Below are 17796 nucleotides of genomic sequence, written 5' to 3'. Positions count from 1 at the left end.
AGAATCCGCAAGGGCATTGAGACAGGAAAGAGGTCTTAATATCATTCAGTTGAAATGGCCTAATAAGCACCAGTGGTGCCCACTTTCACCTAGCAATAGCCATTTGTGAGCCTGACTTCCCTTTCATGTTACCTCCCATGTGCTCCAGGTCATGAAATAGAATTAAGGAAGCATTACTTTCAAAACCTGCTAATTCCTAAAAAAGGAGTGATCCCTCTTAATTTTCCATGAGGGACAAAAGAGAAGGAAGAAGGTGTTGAAGTAGGAAAGTGAACAAGAAGGAACTAAAGTCAGAAAAGAGAACATAAAAGAAAGGCAATTTCTGAGGGATATTAACAGAAGTTTCTTTATTTTTAAAGGCTTTTGATCATATTCTGTCTGCCATTGAAGACATATCTGGACAAATAGGACACAACTACTTAAGAGACAAGTAAGTAATTCCTCTTCATGAAGTTGAATATTTTAAAAAATTAATTTATCTATTTGTCTTAATTTCTATTCTATTAATTTTATCACTATAATACTATTTATTTTTACATGCTTGTTGATATTCCTAAATATGCCTGTATTTATAAAAATGTAATCTTATGAAGACCTTTTCAAATTAAGGAGACCCAAAATCTTACTGGAGAATTATAGGTTTGAAAGCAATGTGCTGTTGACAGTCAACAAGGGACCATAAAGTTCATCTTTATGGAGGCAGCATGATGGACAGGTAGCTGCATTTGGTCTTTGGAGCCTGTGATCTTGATGAACTGTGGCCCCAAGGGGTAGATTCTCTTCACTTATCAGAGCCTCAGCTTTCTTCCTTGTAAAATAAGAATGGTAGAACATTCCTCAGATTATGAGGATTGAATATGATGATGTACGTGTTTTCAAGCATAAAAATGCTGTATAAATAGCTACTCTCCAGTACAATCCTCTTGTTTTGCAGATAAAGAAACTGAGGCCTGAGGGCTGAAGGTATTGTATCCACTCCTACTGTCCAACATTTTTGTTTACATCTTTAGGTGGTCCAATTTCGATAGAAAAGTCCTAAGTAAATTACTGATGAGAAGATCAGCCCAAAAGTCCAGAGACCGGATTCTGAATGTTTTCCACGAGCTCAACCTGAAGGATGCTATTAGCTATGTGGCTGAGGTACTTTCAAAAAGTATTTTGGACTATTGATCATAACTCTTAAACTTTATCCTTAGCCGCAGAACAATTTAAAAATTTGGTGTAAATGTTGTCTGATTATGTTCCCTGTTTCCAGTTGTACTGAGTAGCATTCTTTGGAATTACCAGGGTTTAATATGATCTTTCCTACAATGCTGACTGACAAACCCCAGGTTCTGAGGGTCTTACTCTTTTTCCATTCCCAAGGCTGCTTCTCATTGCTTTGGCAGCCATCCCTTACCTGAGGAAGTCATCACTTTTATTCTTTTCCATGTCTTGTCTCCAAAATTTATGTTTTTCCAAGATGTCTCTTAGCACAAATATACCAATAAGATCCTAGGGCTATCACACTAGACAGACTCATGGTCTATCCAATTTAGTTCTCATGGCACAGAAGAATATGTCATAGGAAAGTATTTCATCATCTTTGGCGTCAACTTCAAAGATTACTCATATACTAGAATGGAAAGATAGAAAGTAGCTATAGATCAACTAGCCCGCTCATTTTACATATATTTATTTATTCATTCATTTTATATGTGAAGAAACAGAGTCCCAGAATATGTGTGTATATTTATGTATACACAGGTTGTCTGTTTTGAAGAGAACCAAAATGACATCACTAAGGCAGAGTCAAGTTATTGTGTGTCCAACTGTGGCTGATCAGATCAATAGAAGTTCAGAATGCTTGTTATATTACATCATGTTATTGTGATAATATGAAATCTTCAATTTAATCTTATTTATCCTATATATATGTGTATATATGTGTATGTGTGTATACACACATGTACATACATATATACACATAGATTATATTATGTTTTATATTAATGTAGCAACATATAATATATTAATCTAATATTAGATATACTTATGACTATATATTATTTTGCTTTATCTTTTAATTATTATGTAGTTATTTATATGTTATATAAATATATTTATATATAACTATATTTAATATTTTATATACACAACTAATATTTTTATATATTGAGGCAATAATGTAATATTATTTATATATATATACAACTACAAACACATATACATATCCTTATATATATGTTTGTATGGGTATATATCTATTTCTATATATATACATATTACATTTTTGCAATGAAATGCCTAAAAATGCACTCCCTTTTGTACTTCTCCCTAAAAATCTCTTGTTTCCTTAAACTCAATCAGGCACTACTTTGAGTAATAGTGTTTTCCTCTCCCCAAATAGCATGTATTATTTTTTATATATTTTGAATATTTGCATGTGTGTGTGTATACTTCTATATTCATATACATACATATACACCTACACACACACACACACACACACATACCTCCCCTGATACATAGAAAGCTTCTTGAGGTCAGACTATTCCATTTTTGGCTTTTTATAACTAACATATGTTTTAGAAATAGGAAATAAGCCAGATCAGCTGGGTTGTAGATTCCTTGTAAATCCCTTCATAATCTGCCTCCAATCTACTTTTCCAGGTTTTTTATATGCAATTCTTCTTCTTAATAAATGTATATTGGTTGTTTGGTTGATTGATGGATTGACTAATACAGAGCAATACAAAATGCAAACTAAGACAATGTTAAGATAATTTTCGGAATTAGCTCACTAGCCATAAAGACTTCACATAGGAGATAGCACTTAGATTGAGATTTTAGGGAAGCTAGGTCTTCTTGAAGGCAGAAATGAGGTATGAATTCTAGGTAAGAGGACAATCAAGACATGGAGACAGGAAATGGAATGTCACATATGAGAAATGGGAAATGGGTCAGTTCAGCTGCATTGTAGAGTACATGAAGAAGAGTAACAAAAGAAGATGGAAAGATGAGTTGGAATAAAATTGTCAGGTTATAAAATTGCCAAATAGGGAAATAAAATTTCTATTTTATTCTTAGTAATAAGGAGTCTTGAGAGTTTTTTCAGCAGAGAAGAGGTATCAAGCAATCAACAAGCATTCAATAACCCCCTACTATGTACAAGGTACTAAGCTAAGAGCTAAAGATGCAAAGGCAAAAGCCTTAGCCATCGACAAATTTGCATTAGATGGTTAGATCTGTGAATTATGGGAATATCAATTTGACCATTGAATGGAGAATGGATTAGCAAGAGATAAGCATTGCAGAGGCACCACCAGTAAGAGGCTTTTGTAGTAGGAGGATCAGATGTATCAATATAATATATGTGAAATATGGAGAGACTTGCTCAGGGTTTTGCCTGTTGCCTCATTTACAACTTTCATATACCCTACCTATGGTACTAATTAATAGTAATAATAATGGTTGACATTTATATAGTACCTACTATCCTCCAGGCTGTGTGCTAAGGGCGTTATAGTTATTTCATTTGATCTTCACACCCACCATGGAAGGTAGGTACTTTAATTATACTCATTTTACAGTTGAAGAACAGAAGCAAAAAGAAGCTAAGTGACTTCCCCAGCATCTGAAGGTGACGCCAATCCCTAGTGTGACACCTCAGGATTCTGATATTGTTGTGTTTCTCTCTGTCATACTGTAACATCATAAATCTTGCTGTGGGCCAGCAGCATCCCCAGGCACCTTCTGAAATCTCAATTCAGTACTACTTCTGCCTGACCACAAGGGCCTTCTCTTCCAGTTTTCTCATTCTGCACCCATTTTGGGTCTTTTGTGCTCACATTGGCCCCCCTTATCACTTAACCACATTGCTGAGACTCACATCCTTTTGTGTCTTCACTAGACTCAATTCCAATCCCTAATACCAGGATCAATCCTTTTCATAGTCATAGATTTATAGAAATGAAAGGAACATCAGCATTCAATTCCAGTCATGGAAATTGAAGCTCAGAAAGATCAGGCAGCTTTTTTCCTGAGTCCTGGAAAGCTGCATCCTCACTTTCAGGGTACTCATTGAGTCTCGTTCCTTTTGATGCAAGTATGGGGAAGAGAAGACACTGTCAAGAACAAAGTTATTGCTGACCTTTTAGTGCGGACATCACTGCCGAAATCTTTTGTATAGGTTATGTCCAGGATAACATCCCTTTCATCTTAGCCCAGTTCATAGGGACAACATCAGTATAGGAAGCAAACAAAAGTACAGGGAACAAAAAGAGTCATGTAGGGATAACCATTTCGTTAACCAGATTCCCCAGCACTACATTTCTTAGTCACAAAGAAGTCTCTCATAGCTCTCTCTCTTTCTTTCCAAAACAAATAGCTCAGTCAGCAGAGTTTAATGCATCAATCTAACGTCAACCCAACCCCTGAGTACTCCCATTTATTGCTTTTTTTTTTCTTTCTCCTGCTGCCTACAGGCTGTTTTAGAGTGGGAGTAGTAGCTGATGTACTTGATAGAGTGGTAGACTTTCCTGCTCCACAGATCTATCTGCCTCTTTGACTGTAGTAATAGCTCCTCTCTTTATCACCTAAATTCTTTGTCTTTCTGACAAGTCATCCTGGATCACCCATTGCCCACCTTCTCCACTTCTATGCCTGAGTCACCATGTTTTACTGGAGGAAATTCAAAAATGTAAAAATTTGACCCCCATAAATCATAGCACAGTCAATAAACATTGTTATGTGCCAGTTACTGTGCTAAATGTAGACTGACATTTCATAGTTCGTAGCACTGTCTCTCACTTAGTTACTACAAAAATCACTAGGTATCTATGTCAAAATTTCCCCTTTTCCTAAAGTTTCCAGTACCTTGTCCTCAGCTCTCATGTTTACTGCATGATCTTGCCTCTTATATTTCTGAAAGAAATCAGAATCATTTGATGTGAAGCCTTCCAACATCTGAATCTTCATTTTAACATCTCTCTTTCTCTACATCTATTCCATCTTTCTACCATCTTGACTGAAAGAGATGACCGTTCTTCATCTTGAAAACCAATACTTCCACCTGTGCATCTGATGCTATCTCACTCCTAACAGACCTTACTGCTCTATAACTCCTCTCCTTAGTACCTATAAAATGGCAACTCTATTCTGGGGCCTCTTTTTTTTTTTTTATTTTCACTCTGTGATCTCATCAGTTCCCGCAGCTTCAGTTACCATTTCTATGCAAATAACTTCTTGAGTCTTCTTTTTTTCCCTGGAGCTCCAGACCTGGGTATCTCTATCTAGATTTTCCACAGGGCATTTCAAGTTCATCACATCCAAAACTGAACTCACTATCCTTCTCCTTCCCTCCCATGCCTTTGTTTCTGACATATGATTTTGCAGTTTTCTCAGCTAGTTTTGTGACACAGTGAATTCTTATCCCAGAAGCTTTAGTTTTGTGGTTTATCAAATACTATAGTCATAATCAGGTCCTCTGAATAACTACCCTTTCTTTCTGCCAGTCATTCACATTCATAGCCTAGGAGCATCCTCTCTCTCACTTCACATAGTGAAGTAGTTTGCTGAGTCTTTTTGGTTGTCTCCACAACTTGCCCATCATCCTTTCACTCACACAGGTATTGTCCAAGTAGTTGCTTATTGCCTCTAAGAGAAACACAAATTCTCCTGCTTCACATTTGAAGTCCTTTAACGTTTAACTCCAATCTATCTTTACAAACTGGTTTTGAGCCACTCTCATATGATCTTCTGTCTCCTGTTTCTGAGCCAAGCACACTCTGTATGCCCTACCACCAAATCTTATGTTCACAATATTCTCCCTCCTCATCTCCATTTTTAAAAAATCTCTAGCTCCATTCAGGATTCAGTTTAAACTCTACCTCCCACATGAATCTTGTTACACTCCAACTTTAAGGAGCTCCCCCACCCATAATCACTCTTGTGTTTTTGTTTTTGTTTTTATCTGAATATATGTTATCTCCCCATGGAATAGAAATTTTGAGAGTAGGGATAATTTTTCTTTTTATCTTTGTATTTCTAGCACCTAGATCAGTGTCTTATATGCAATAATAATTTAATAAATGTTTATTGAATTGAATTGAATTGAATCTTCAGTGCCTCCCTTTCAATAAGTTAGACAAATACAAAATCACTCAGTGTCAAAATTGGAAGAACTCAGGGCTATTCAGTCTTAAATAAGAGTCCTCCCTTCAACATATCTGACATATAGTCTTCTAGCCTTTGCCTGAAGCTAAAGAAGAGGATGATCTATCTCTCTATCCATCTTAGGATAACTCTCGTTTTTAGGATGTTTTCTTATATTGAACCATTATTTGCCTCATTACAATTTCTCCCCATTGTTTTTAATTCTACTCTAGAGGAACAAACAGAAAAGCCCTTCATACATATGAAGTCAGCTTTAATTTCCCACCCCATGTCTCCTTTAGATCAAATGTCACCAAATTCCTTAGGACACCAAATGTCCTAAAGATAAAGATATCTTTAATCTTTGTCAGGCCGTCTTGATTGATTTCCATTTGAATATTTTCCAGTTATCAATTTTCTTCTTAAAATGTAGTATTTAGAATTCAGCACAGAAATTCAGGTACAATCTGATCAGAGTAGAGTAAGAGAGTTTTTACCACCCTACTCTTGGACATTATGCTTTTTCTAATGAAGTCTAAATTTACAATAACTTTGCTTGCAGTCCACTAACATCCACAAAATTCCCTTAAGAGAGATATAGATTTATGTGCATGCACACACACACACACACACACACACACAACATATAATTATTAGTAAAAGATGGGGGAAGCATACACACAAATTCACGTATACATATATATGTATGAATTTGGGTATGTATGCCTCCTCCAAAGATACAGTTTGAAAAAAAAAGTATGTATATATATATTTGGATTTAGCCTTAAGGAAGTCACAGTGGTCTTCTATACTTCTTTAGAGTGGAGGGAACAGAAGCCATATTGCAAGGAATTTAGATGGATCGAATCACAAAGACATGGAAGGAGCAAACATAAACTACTCCCTTGAGAACTGTTGTTGGAGGGGACAAATGAACAGGAAGCAGCAAAAATGCCAGCTTAAGAGATCTGTGGTATCTCTTTTTTTAAAGTTGTTAAAAAAATATTGCATATATGTGTATATGTGTGTGTGTGTGTGATATATATATCACACGCACACACACGTATCTCCCCCATATTTCATTTATGAGGTTAATTTTTGGAACAAAGTTTAAGACCATATTCATACCTATTAAATTTATTCTTGTTAGATTCAGCCTAATAATGTAACCCATCAGGAACTTTTTCAATGTCTATTTCTATGTTTCTGTGAGTTATGCATCTTAGCTTTATATAATATGAAAACTTAATAAGCATGCTATCTATGACTTTATTCAGGTCACTGATAAAATTCTCACAAAGTACAGGATCAAGCTCAGATATCTGAGACACTCCCCTGGAGACTTTTTGCCTAGATGACATCAGTCTATTAATGTCTACCCTTTAGATCCAGCCATCAAATCAGTTTTGAATCTATCTAAATATACTAACACATAATCCACATTTTTTCCATTACTTCTACAAAAATCTTGCATGACAGAATTTGTCAAATACTTTACTAAAATTTAGGTAAACTATATCTATAATATTCTCCTGATCTACTAGTCTAATAACTTTGTCAGAGCCACCTCTCCCCTTCCCTTCAAAGATGCTCAGGTTTCTCCTACTTTAAAAAATACAAAAAAACCCTTAAAAGGACACTTTTGCTTCTTCCTATTCATTTTCATCCTTCTAACAATAGTTCTCAGGTTAGTAGTTTATACTTGTTCCTTCCATTTCTTCATCATTTCATCCCTTCTTAATCCCTCATAATGTGGTTTCTGTCCTCTCCATTCTACAGAAAGTAGTATTGAAGGTCTTAGTGACTCTTCCTTAAGGTTGAATCCAAAATCTGGTTTCTTTTCAGACCATATCTACTTTCAACTTTAACATTATTGACACATATTTCTCTTTAAAACTCTCTCTTTTTTTTTTAGCTTCTACTATCTCTCTCTACAACTGCTGATTTTTCTTCCTCTATCTTTTCACTTTAAAAAAAATATATATATATATATATATCTTTCCTCCATTAGTCCCTAATCAAGGTTTTAGCTGAATTAACTGTTCTTTTTTCTGTATGTCCTATCTTGAATAAGTCATCTTTACTCATTGATCCAGCATTGAATCCTTCCAATACTAATGTCAACCTCTCTGCCTAACTCTAATACCATATTTATAACTACTTCAGGATGTTTCCATTTTGGTATTTCAGTAGATCCATGATTTTTTCATCATGGGTTGGAGTAAATGACCACTGAAGTCTCTTTCAACTCTCAGATTTTGTGACCCTGCAGTACTCTCTCTACTCTCACAAATTTTAACTCATCTGTGCCTTTTCCTATTGTTTCATATTTATCGTATCTTTTCATCAATCTCCCACAGAGCCTTTCATAAATGCCAGTGCAACTATTTGGCTGTCTTGTCTCTTATCCCTCATTCTTACTACATGACCAGCTTATTGATTTTTCTTGTCATACCTGTTCTTGAGAGGTAGGGGGTAATAGGAAAAAGAATGTTGAACTTGGCATCAGGTGACATCTTGGTTTCAATCCCAGATCTAATATCTAATAAATTGTGTGATCTCAGGCCAATCACTTAACTTTTCAGAGCCTTAGTTTCTTCATCTGTATTAAGGGGAAAATAATACTTGAATACAAGGTTATTGTGAAGAAAACAGATCCTAAATCTTAAGACACCATAAACATGTGAGGCATTATTGATGATTTCTATCACATGACTGCTCAAGTCAACTGTATTCAATTCAACTTAAGGAATAAACCATAGCCTATTTATATCCACTGTGGGTTTTCCATTACTCTTTGAGTAACATATATTTTAACTCTTTTGAGATTGTAGGTCTCTGTGATAATCATCTATATGGTATCATGAAGTGAATATTTGTGGGTGGGTTTTTTTTTTTAAGTAGCATTTGTGGCAATAAGCAAGTTAGAAAAATTGAAAGTGCTATTCACTTTCTCAAATGTAATGTACCTATTTCCTTCAATTCTGAGTCTAGTCTATTAGCTTTCATCACGTTTCCAAGGAATATGTACTGATGAAATAACTCAGGAGGGGAGCTATCCAACAGCGTCTCATAATCTTTGCAAAAAATGTATTTTTCAATCATTTTGTATTTCCACTAGGGGTGGATTAGCCAATCTTTTTTTTTTTTTTTTTTTTGAATGACTACTGATCTCATAAAGAGATTTGATTGTGTTCCAGGGCTCAATGCAGTCAACACAATGTTGTCCATTAAGAGGAACATCTGGAGAACCTCACCATTGAGAGACAATGTTTTTTCTATTTGGATAGCTAATAACATCTTCCATAATACTAACGTAACTACTAGATTGTTATCTTGCCTGATATCTGTTGAACAAAGTTACTTCTGTTAGCACATCTATCCAAAGTGTTGAATGATTTTAATATATGCATGGCAGACAGTTTAATTAGGAAGGTCTTTACATATGAAGTGGAACAGATCATCCCACATTTCTGTAACAATCTTTTGGCATCCGCAGGAACATTGAAAGCACAATGTTTAGATTCTAACTCTACACTTAAGATTTATGAAGTACTTTCTTCAAAAGCCTAGGGGAAAGGGAGGTGGTTGTTGTTTGTTCTTCTTTACATTCAAAGAAGATCAGTGACATCACAATGTTGGAGTTAGGGTACAATATATTCAGCTATGAATGATCAGACCAATACAAGTTCCAAACGCACTGCTATAGATGGGTCACAAGTGGTCTGTTAGAACATTTAGAGGGGAAGTGGCTCTGGATTTGCACAGCTCACGCTTCCTTTGTGCTTCTATGATTCTGCTTTGCTCATAGAGCATAGCAGCTTCTTTGATTCTAGTATACTATGTTGGGTGGTTCTAAGCCAGTGTTTCCCATGTCTCACAGTCAATTCTAAGGTTCTTCAGAGATGGTTTTGTACCACTTCTGATGACTACATGAGCATTTACCATGTGCATATCTGAAGGAAGGAAATCAAGTTCCTGTAAAATAATAAAAAAAATTATTTTATTTTCTATACTCATCACTTTGATGTCTAAAGATACAGTCTGCTATAGAAAATAATCTGTAAAAGCCCAGCTTTTCATATTTTCATCAAGAGAAAAACTCCAGCTGCAATGGGGGCTTCTACGTGTGTTTTAGGTAATCAAAGATGGAGGACATAAAGTGGTATTTTAACTATAAATGCTATGGTCTAGAGTTTCTCAAATTTTGTCCACAACCCCATTTTGCCCTAGAAATTTTTACATGACCCTGGGTATATGGGTATATGAAATAGATGTGCAAATCAAGCATTTACTGATAATATTCATAATTTCATGAAACCCACATTCAGTTACAAGATGCCCATACTGGGTCATGACTCATGATTTAAGAAGCTTTGCTGTATATGCATATAGATCATTCTCATAAAGATTTCATTATATGAGAAAGGGAAGCAGATATATAGGTCAGTAACTGCTGATGCTTCTTAGTCATTTTCTTTTTGTTTAAAAATATTATTTTTGATCTTTTCCATTGTTTGAGAAGGTTCCAATTTTTGAAAAGAAGTACCCAAATACAGTTAGCATGGATTTTTTTCATCTTTAGAGAAAAAAGAGTCTCTTTTTTCAGCTACATCTTCCCAAGTACCTTTATCACTTCCTTATGGAAAGAAAATGAGTATCACTTCCTGGAAAAGAGCATTTTGGGCCCTTAAGAGTCCCAAGACCTGGGTTCATATCTCAGCTTGAACTTATAAAGGAAAGTCATTTAATTTCTTTGAATCTTGACTTCTTCATCTGTAAGTAGGAGTGATAATGCTTGCATTCTCTGCCCCACAGGCTTGTAAAGAGGGTTATAAGTGAATTATTGAGTATTGTCTTGTTAGAGACTAGATGATGCATCTCCATGTATATTGCTGATACCATTAGATTGCTCTAGAAACACCAGAAGATCTCTTCCATTTCATATTCATCTTTTATCCTTCTTGATACATCTACATATACTCATTATGATCTGACTTAGAATAGTCTCAAACAAAGTTCTCAGGGTTCACTTTCTTTTCAGAAATTTTTGCTATTTTATAAGGTCATACTATTTATCATCTTTCATTACCTCCCTTTCTTCATTAACTATTCTTCCCTTTTAAGGGGAAAAAAAAGCTCTTAATCAGCATGACCTTTGATTGCCATGTTTTTTATCCCTTCAAATCATATCTTGGGTTATAACCTTTCTTTTCCAAGGTATGTTCTGTCCCTAACTATCCTATTAATTTCTGGCATTGTCAGCATCTGGGCATGTGGGGAACACATACCTATACTGTGGACACTTACATCTCACATACTGTGCTTATTCCTGTCTCTGTGCCTTTCCAATGCCATTGCCTCAGCTCAGAATGTCTTCTTCCCTCAGTTTTTCTCAGGCACTATCTTACCATGAGCACCTGTTTATTTTTATTCTTGTGCTTATAACTTCAACTTTGGGACTCAATGTTAAACCCTAGGAATCAGAAGATTTGTTACGCTCTTAAGTTACTGATGATAGTATGATGAAATGACATTTCTCTTCCTACTGGTGTAAATATTATTACTATATTATTATTTATAGGGGATTATAAATACTGTCAGAGAACTGGGTGTTATAATGAACAGAGTGTGAGGCCTGGAATCAGGAGAGACTCATCAAATTCAGAGTTCAAATCTAGCCTCACACACCAGCTGTGTGACCCTGAGTAAGACATTTAACCCTATTTGCCTCAGTTTCTTCATCTGTAGACAAACCACTCCAGTGTCTTTACCAAGAAAGTCCTAAATGGTGTCATTAAGAGTTAAACAATTAAAAAGATTGAACAACAACATAATAGAGTGAGGGGCTTCATTCAGGTAGCCATTTTCTAGCAACAGCAGTTTCTTCATATTTGTGAATAAAGTAGTCATGAGAATTAATAGCTTCACTGGAATGGGTACAAATACTTAATTGTATGCAGGCACTATCTCCTTCCCCAGCCTTGCACATAGGTAGAGAGCAGGAAGCTTAATGGAACTAGAACTTGATGTAAAGAAAAGAAAAAAGAAAAAAAGCTGATCTAGAAGCTTTTTAATCTGGCTTTTTGCATAGAAGGCAGGGCAGCTAGCTACATGACGAGCAAATCCAGGTCTAAATACTAATTAAGAAAAGTGTGCTTTTAGAAAGCTATTTCAGTCTCTATGGCTAGATTAAGAATATCATAGAATGTCATCTCTATTCTATAATTCATTTATTCTATAATCTAAGGTTGTTTTGTTTTATATTCTTTCCCTTAGTTACTTGTAAAAAACATTTTTTTTAAAGACTAATCTGTGTTATGGAAAACTAAGAGGAGACTACCTTTCTTGCTCAGGAGATCCGGGAAATCAAGGTATCCTGGAAGATAGGAGATGATTGATAGACAAATAAAAGACCACAAAGCTGAAAAGGCCGTTGGCTGCTATCTAGATCAATCTGTACCTGAATAGAATTGCTTCTACAATTTCCTTGACACATAGCAATTCACTCTTTCCATGAAGACCTCCCGTAACTATGAACCATCAATTCCTGAAACAAACCTCTGAGTCCACTCGGGGACAACTTCTGTTTTCAGGAAGTATCTACTTCTATTGAGCCATTATCTCCCTTTCTGCAATTTACATATGACTCTTTGTCCTATTCTCTGAGACCAGTGGAAAGAAGTCTTCCCTTCTCTATAAAAGAGAGGTTACAGCTTTTGAGTTTAGGCTATTAGAGAGAAAAGACATAATCCAAGTCATGGCAACTTTCCTGGCTGAAGTCATAACTTTGCAAATAGCACCTTATACAATTTTTTATCATCATGTAGCATTTTATGATACTTTTATGTGTGTGTATATAGATACGTATTATTATTATTATATATTACTCTCTGTTTTGCCAACTCTCCTATCATATGTGCTGTCTCCTTAACTAAATAACAGCCTTCTTGACTTCAGCAAAATGAAAAGTGTTCATTTATTGATTAATTTTGGGGGAATAATTGTATCTATTTGTACATTCTTACAAGCCTCTTTTCACTTCCAGTACATTTATACTTATCAAAAGTAAAACTTATAAGTTGCTATATTTGGAATGAGCCCAGCAATAGCATGAGGCAAGTGAAGAGAACATAAATAAATGAATCCAGCCCTAATTATAACCCAGCACCATGAAGTAAAAGAACATTCTCATGACCATCATCCATGATATCTATACTCTGAACTCTTTACTCCTTTGATTGTTTGGCCCTATTTGAAAGTCATTTTGTGTTTGTTAGTGAAAGATATGATCCAAGGACAAAAAAAAAATCATTTCTCTGATTACCTATATCATCTGGAATTGCACCAGACAGGGTTGAAACCAATAAAGCCACATAGGCAACATTGCTTCATCATTCTAGGGCAAGGGGTAAGTTCTCCTTTATATGGAAGGAATAGAAAACTAGTTGCAGGATAACATTCATATATCAAGAGCTTGGAAGACTCCAAAGAGAGAGGGAGGGAGGAGGGGAAGAGAGAGAAAAAATGGAGAGAGGAGAACAGAGAGAGACAGAGACAGACAGACAGAGCTGTTCAGAAGACCATAGTAGCCTAGGTATGAGGCAATGAGGATGTACAGTGACTACAATGTTGGAAATGGGAGTGGAAATGAAATGGTGACTTTTAGGGCAGATATGATCTATTTACTTGGAGGTCCAATGAGCCAATTTATAATTAAGGGTGATTCCAAAAATAACCCATAACATAAGAGGTTACTTTGGGCTTTCTCCTGGAAAATAAGCATACCTTTAATGACCATGTGACCTTATAACACCAAAACAATTTATAGAAGCGTTTTTTCTGGTTTAAATAACATTCTGTTTGACAGGCCCAAAGTCTCATATACTAACAAGTAGCTGTATATATCTCTAATATATAATAGGACATGTATAAATGTGGTAAATACTCACTGAAACTTTAGTCTAATTTATTGAAAACTGGTTTAAATGAAGTTGCTATATAATCTGGAAAAAATGCATTTTTTCAAATATTCTAAAATAGTAGATAGTAGCATAGTGGCATTTCTTCAAAGCCAGGAAAATCTAAACTCAGATCACCCTGCTTTCGACAGAACTGACTGTGTGATCCTGGACAAGTGACTTAACCTCTCACTGTTCCAGCAGCTTTGTAAAACTATAAATTGCTAAGAACATCTCAATATGCACTTGGTAAAAAGAGTTTCCTCACTATGGAGTTCCTTGTATTAATGACCCAAGTCTTGCCCTGTCCCTAATAAAGTGTTAAGCTGATAGAGGTCCTGCTTCATAATGGGCACATTTATTGGTATCCTTCTAAAGGGCTTATAAACTCTTAAGCAAGGTAGACATTTTCCTTGCTGTCTTATTTATATCACTGATTCCAATTCTTTTTTTCATAGAAATCATAAATAGAAAGTTATAGTAAAAGGATTTAGAGCTGAAAAAAAGTCCTTATTATAGAATCTAGATCAGCCTCCCTCACTTTTCAGAGAAAGAAACCTATCAAGAAATTATAAAGTCTGGAAAAAATGAGATATGAGTGAGTGGTTTCACTGAATTTATACCAAATTTGCCTTTTTTCTTTATTAATATCCATCTAAGCAGCATGGATAATAGTTAGTAACTGTCTTACTTTGAGTTTTCTGAATCTCAGTTCCTAAAGTATTCCTTAGGTTAATACTTGCCCTTTAACTGGAAATACATCAACTCATTTTTGAAGAACAATAGGTGGTGATGGAATCATTGTTTGTACTGATTGATGGTGAATTGAAAGAGTCCCTTTCATGGCAATGATTTCTGATTTAATGCAAGGAAGAGACAGGCAGGAAAAGTAAATTTTCCAGGAACTTTACAATTTCTACTCTTCCTTTAAGAGTAATGCCAACAATACCAGATTATCAGTCTACCATGTGCTGGATGAGACAAGACAAACTAACTTTATAGGGAGTAATATCATTAAAACTTTCTCACTGCATTGAAATCCCCAAAGCTCAGGGGAATCATTGTCATTGTGTAGAGTACCACTTTCCAAATGTGGCCAAACACAACTAGCAAAATTCCACACATGCAGTCCAGAGGAAACACCAACAACTCAGTCACTGATTCTCTTTAAAAGAGCTCTTCTTTTTCCTTGTTGCATGTAGCAGGAAGAAAAGGAAAAAAGTAAGAGAATAATGGCCATTCCAGGTAGTATTAGATTAAAAAGAAAAGAAGAGTAGAATTTGGGACTCAAAACATAAAAAAAGAATAATTTAAAAACTACTTTAATGTAATGAGGGAGGGGGATAAAATACTATTTTAAATTTTTTTTTAAAGATTAAAAGGAAAAACATTTCCCAATTACAAAGTTGGACAAATGGAAGCTAGGCAGTAGGAGGTGTAAATGATGACCCCATAAAAAGCACACATTAAAATAATAATAACAATAATAGCCAATATTTATATAGCCTATAATATGTGCTAAGTCTTTACAAATATTACCTCACAAAAACCCTGCGAGATAGATGATGTTATTATCCACATTTTACTGGTGAGAAAACAGAGGCAAACAATATACAAATTAAAGTAGTTTCTGAAGAAAAAAAAAGTTGCTGAAAGGAAAACACTTTTTAGAGCATTATGCAAGTCTGAGGTGCCATTGCTATCCATTTCATGGTGTGGTTGTGAGACTTAGATAAGATAATGTTCTTAAAAGTGATTCAAAAACTCTAAATAACCCTAAAAAGTGAGAGAATATTAACAGAATTATTTGGAGTGGAATGTCAGGCATTCTCCTTTTGAGATCTTTGGTGTTCACTATCACACTCTTTATCCACCTGTTAAAAGGTACTAAATTAACACCATGGAAAAGATAATAAATTCTGGTCATCATATTCCCCTTTGTGAAACTTGTGACCCATTCAGATTAGTCTCAAAAGAGGACAGTAAATCCTACCACATGGCACTGGGTGCTATTAAATCCCTGCTCTTCCTCAAGGGTTCACGTGGCTCTCAGATTATGAGAATCCTCAGGAACACTCTGCACTATCAAAGGTCACAATTATCAAGGATCAAAGCCGATGCTGTTCCTTTACAATGACTGTGGTTATCTTCTAATGAAAAACATGCCCCACAGCACGGAGCCTTGGTCCTGGGTGCCCTTTACTCACAGTGGGAAGTGGCTGGCAGCAAGTAAAGCATAATGGAAAGGGCACTGGATCTGGGGCCAGAGGGCGGATCCAAGTTTTAATTACCACTTCCTACCCATGACATGTTAGGCAAGTCATTCAAAGTTTCCTTTTCAAAAGTGGGAGAGGTGGATAAGATAATTTCTAAGGTGCCTGTTGGCTCTCGAATATGTCCTGCACTCTTGTGACTGTGGTCCCTAATACAAACATTTTTTAAATAAAGCAGCATGAGCATGGAGCTCCTGTTGGAAACATAAAGAGATTTATGAACCAATCTGTGGGAATTATGTTTCTGAGCAAGAATTCAAGCCTATGGAATCGTGTTTTGTCCTGGAATCCATGGCTCTCTAATAGCCATTAACTCAGAGCAGCTGCCAAGAGGAGAGGGGAAGGTAGTTGCTAGATAGTACTAAAAGATACCTAAGGCTCCTACAGTCAGCACTGCACAAACTTCCACCCATCACCAAGGCAAAGATATTTAGTCTGTACTCCTCACCTTCCACCTCTCCATTAAAGTGCATTTTTGTGACTTCTTTTCCCTTTCTGTGTAGCCCTTAATGGTCATTTTAGCCTGAATCCATAAGAACAAAAACATCAAAACTTGGGCAGCATGAGCACATAGCATTACCTTTCTTCTTTTTGTATCCCAACTCAGTCTACCAAACTCTAACCCTACTTTCCTCTTGATGGCCTTATGAATAGCTATTAAATATTCAAGAGAACCTTTGAAGAAGCCAAGATTTGCTCATATAACTTGATAGTATAGTTCTAGTTGTAAATGAGAGGTGGCATTTAATGTATATATATATTTTAAATGTACATTTAATACCAAAGACAATACAATATACTCAATAATATTTTTTTCTAAGAGCTTAAAATGAACTTGGACTTTCCCCCCTCCCCCCAGTTTCTTTCTCTAGATAATTATTAACTGAATAACTGGTTAGTTCAAGCAGCCTGTTTAAGAATCTTAAAAACTTTGAAATATAGTACAGCTTCTGCATTAGTTTAGTGCTCTCTCTCTCTCTCTCTCTGTCTCTCTCTCTCTCTGTCTGTCTCTCTGTCTGTCTCTCTCACTCTCTCTCTCTGTCTCTCTGTCTCTCTGTCTCTCTCTCTCTCTCTCTCTCTCTCTCTCACACACACACACACACACACACACACACACACACAATTTCTGTGTCATTATTGTTGGCTTTCTCTGATCCACCTGAAATACTTAGAATGTCAACTTCCCCAGATGAAAAGTCAGTCAAAGAATGAAAGAATCTCAGAGTTTGGTTCACCCCTGACCAAGAATCCCATCTATCTCTCCCACAAGTAATTATCCAGCTCTTCTTGAAGGCCTTGGGGGGAGAGGGGAATAGCCATTGTCCGTGGGGCAGCTCACCCCATTTCTTGGTCATTCTCATTGTTAGGGAGCCCTTTCTTCAAACCAAGCTAGAATCTGCCTCACTACATCTTCTACCCATTATTTT

The 17796-nt window shown here is 35.8% G+C and overlaps 1 protein-coding gene across 2 annotated transcripts in view; it reads left to right on the top strand.

Annotated features, from left to right (window-relative positions):
• The window catches only part of SLC9A3 (solute carrier family 9 member A3), a 136583-nt gene that overhangs the window by 107307 nt on the left and 11480 nt on the right, over window positions 1-17796 (top strand). For both annotated transcript variants that reach the window (XM_031946074.1, XM_031946075.1), the window contains exons 9-10: window positions 360-430; window positions 1011-1140. In XM_031946074.1, coding sequence (XP_031801934.1) covers window positions 360-430; window positions 1011-1140 — 201 coding nt within the window. The remainder of the gene's footprint in view (window positions 1-359; window positions 431-1010; window positions 1141-17796) is intronic.

Source organism: Sarcophilus harrisii, chromosome 1 (genome assembly GCF_902635505.1).
Source record: "Sarcophilus harrisii chromosome 1, mSarHar1.11, whole genome shotgun sequence".
NCBI lineage: Eukaryota > Metazoa > Chordata > Mammalia > Dasyuromorphia > Dasyuridae > Sarcophilus > Sarcophilus harrisii.
The sequence above is the reverse complement of the archived record's forward strand: the minus strand, read 5'-3'. Positions and strand labels throughout refer to the sequence as shown.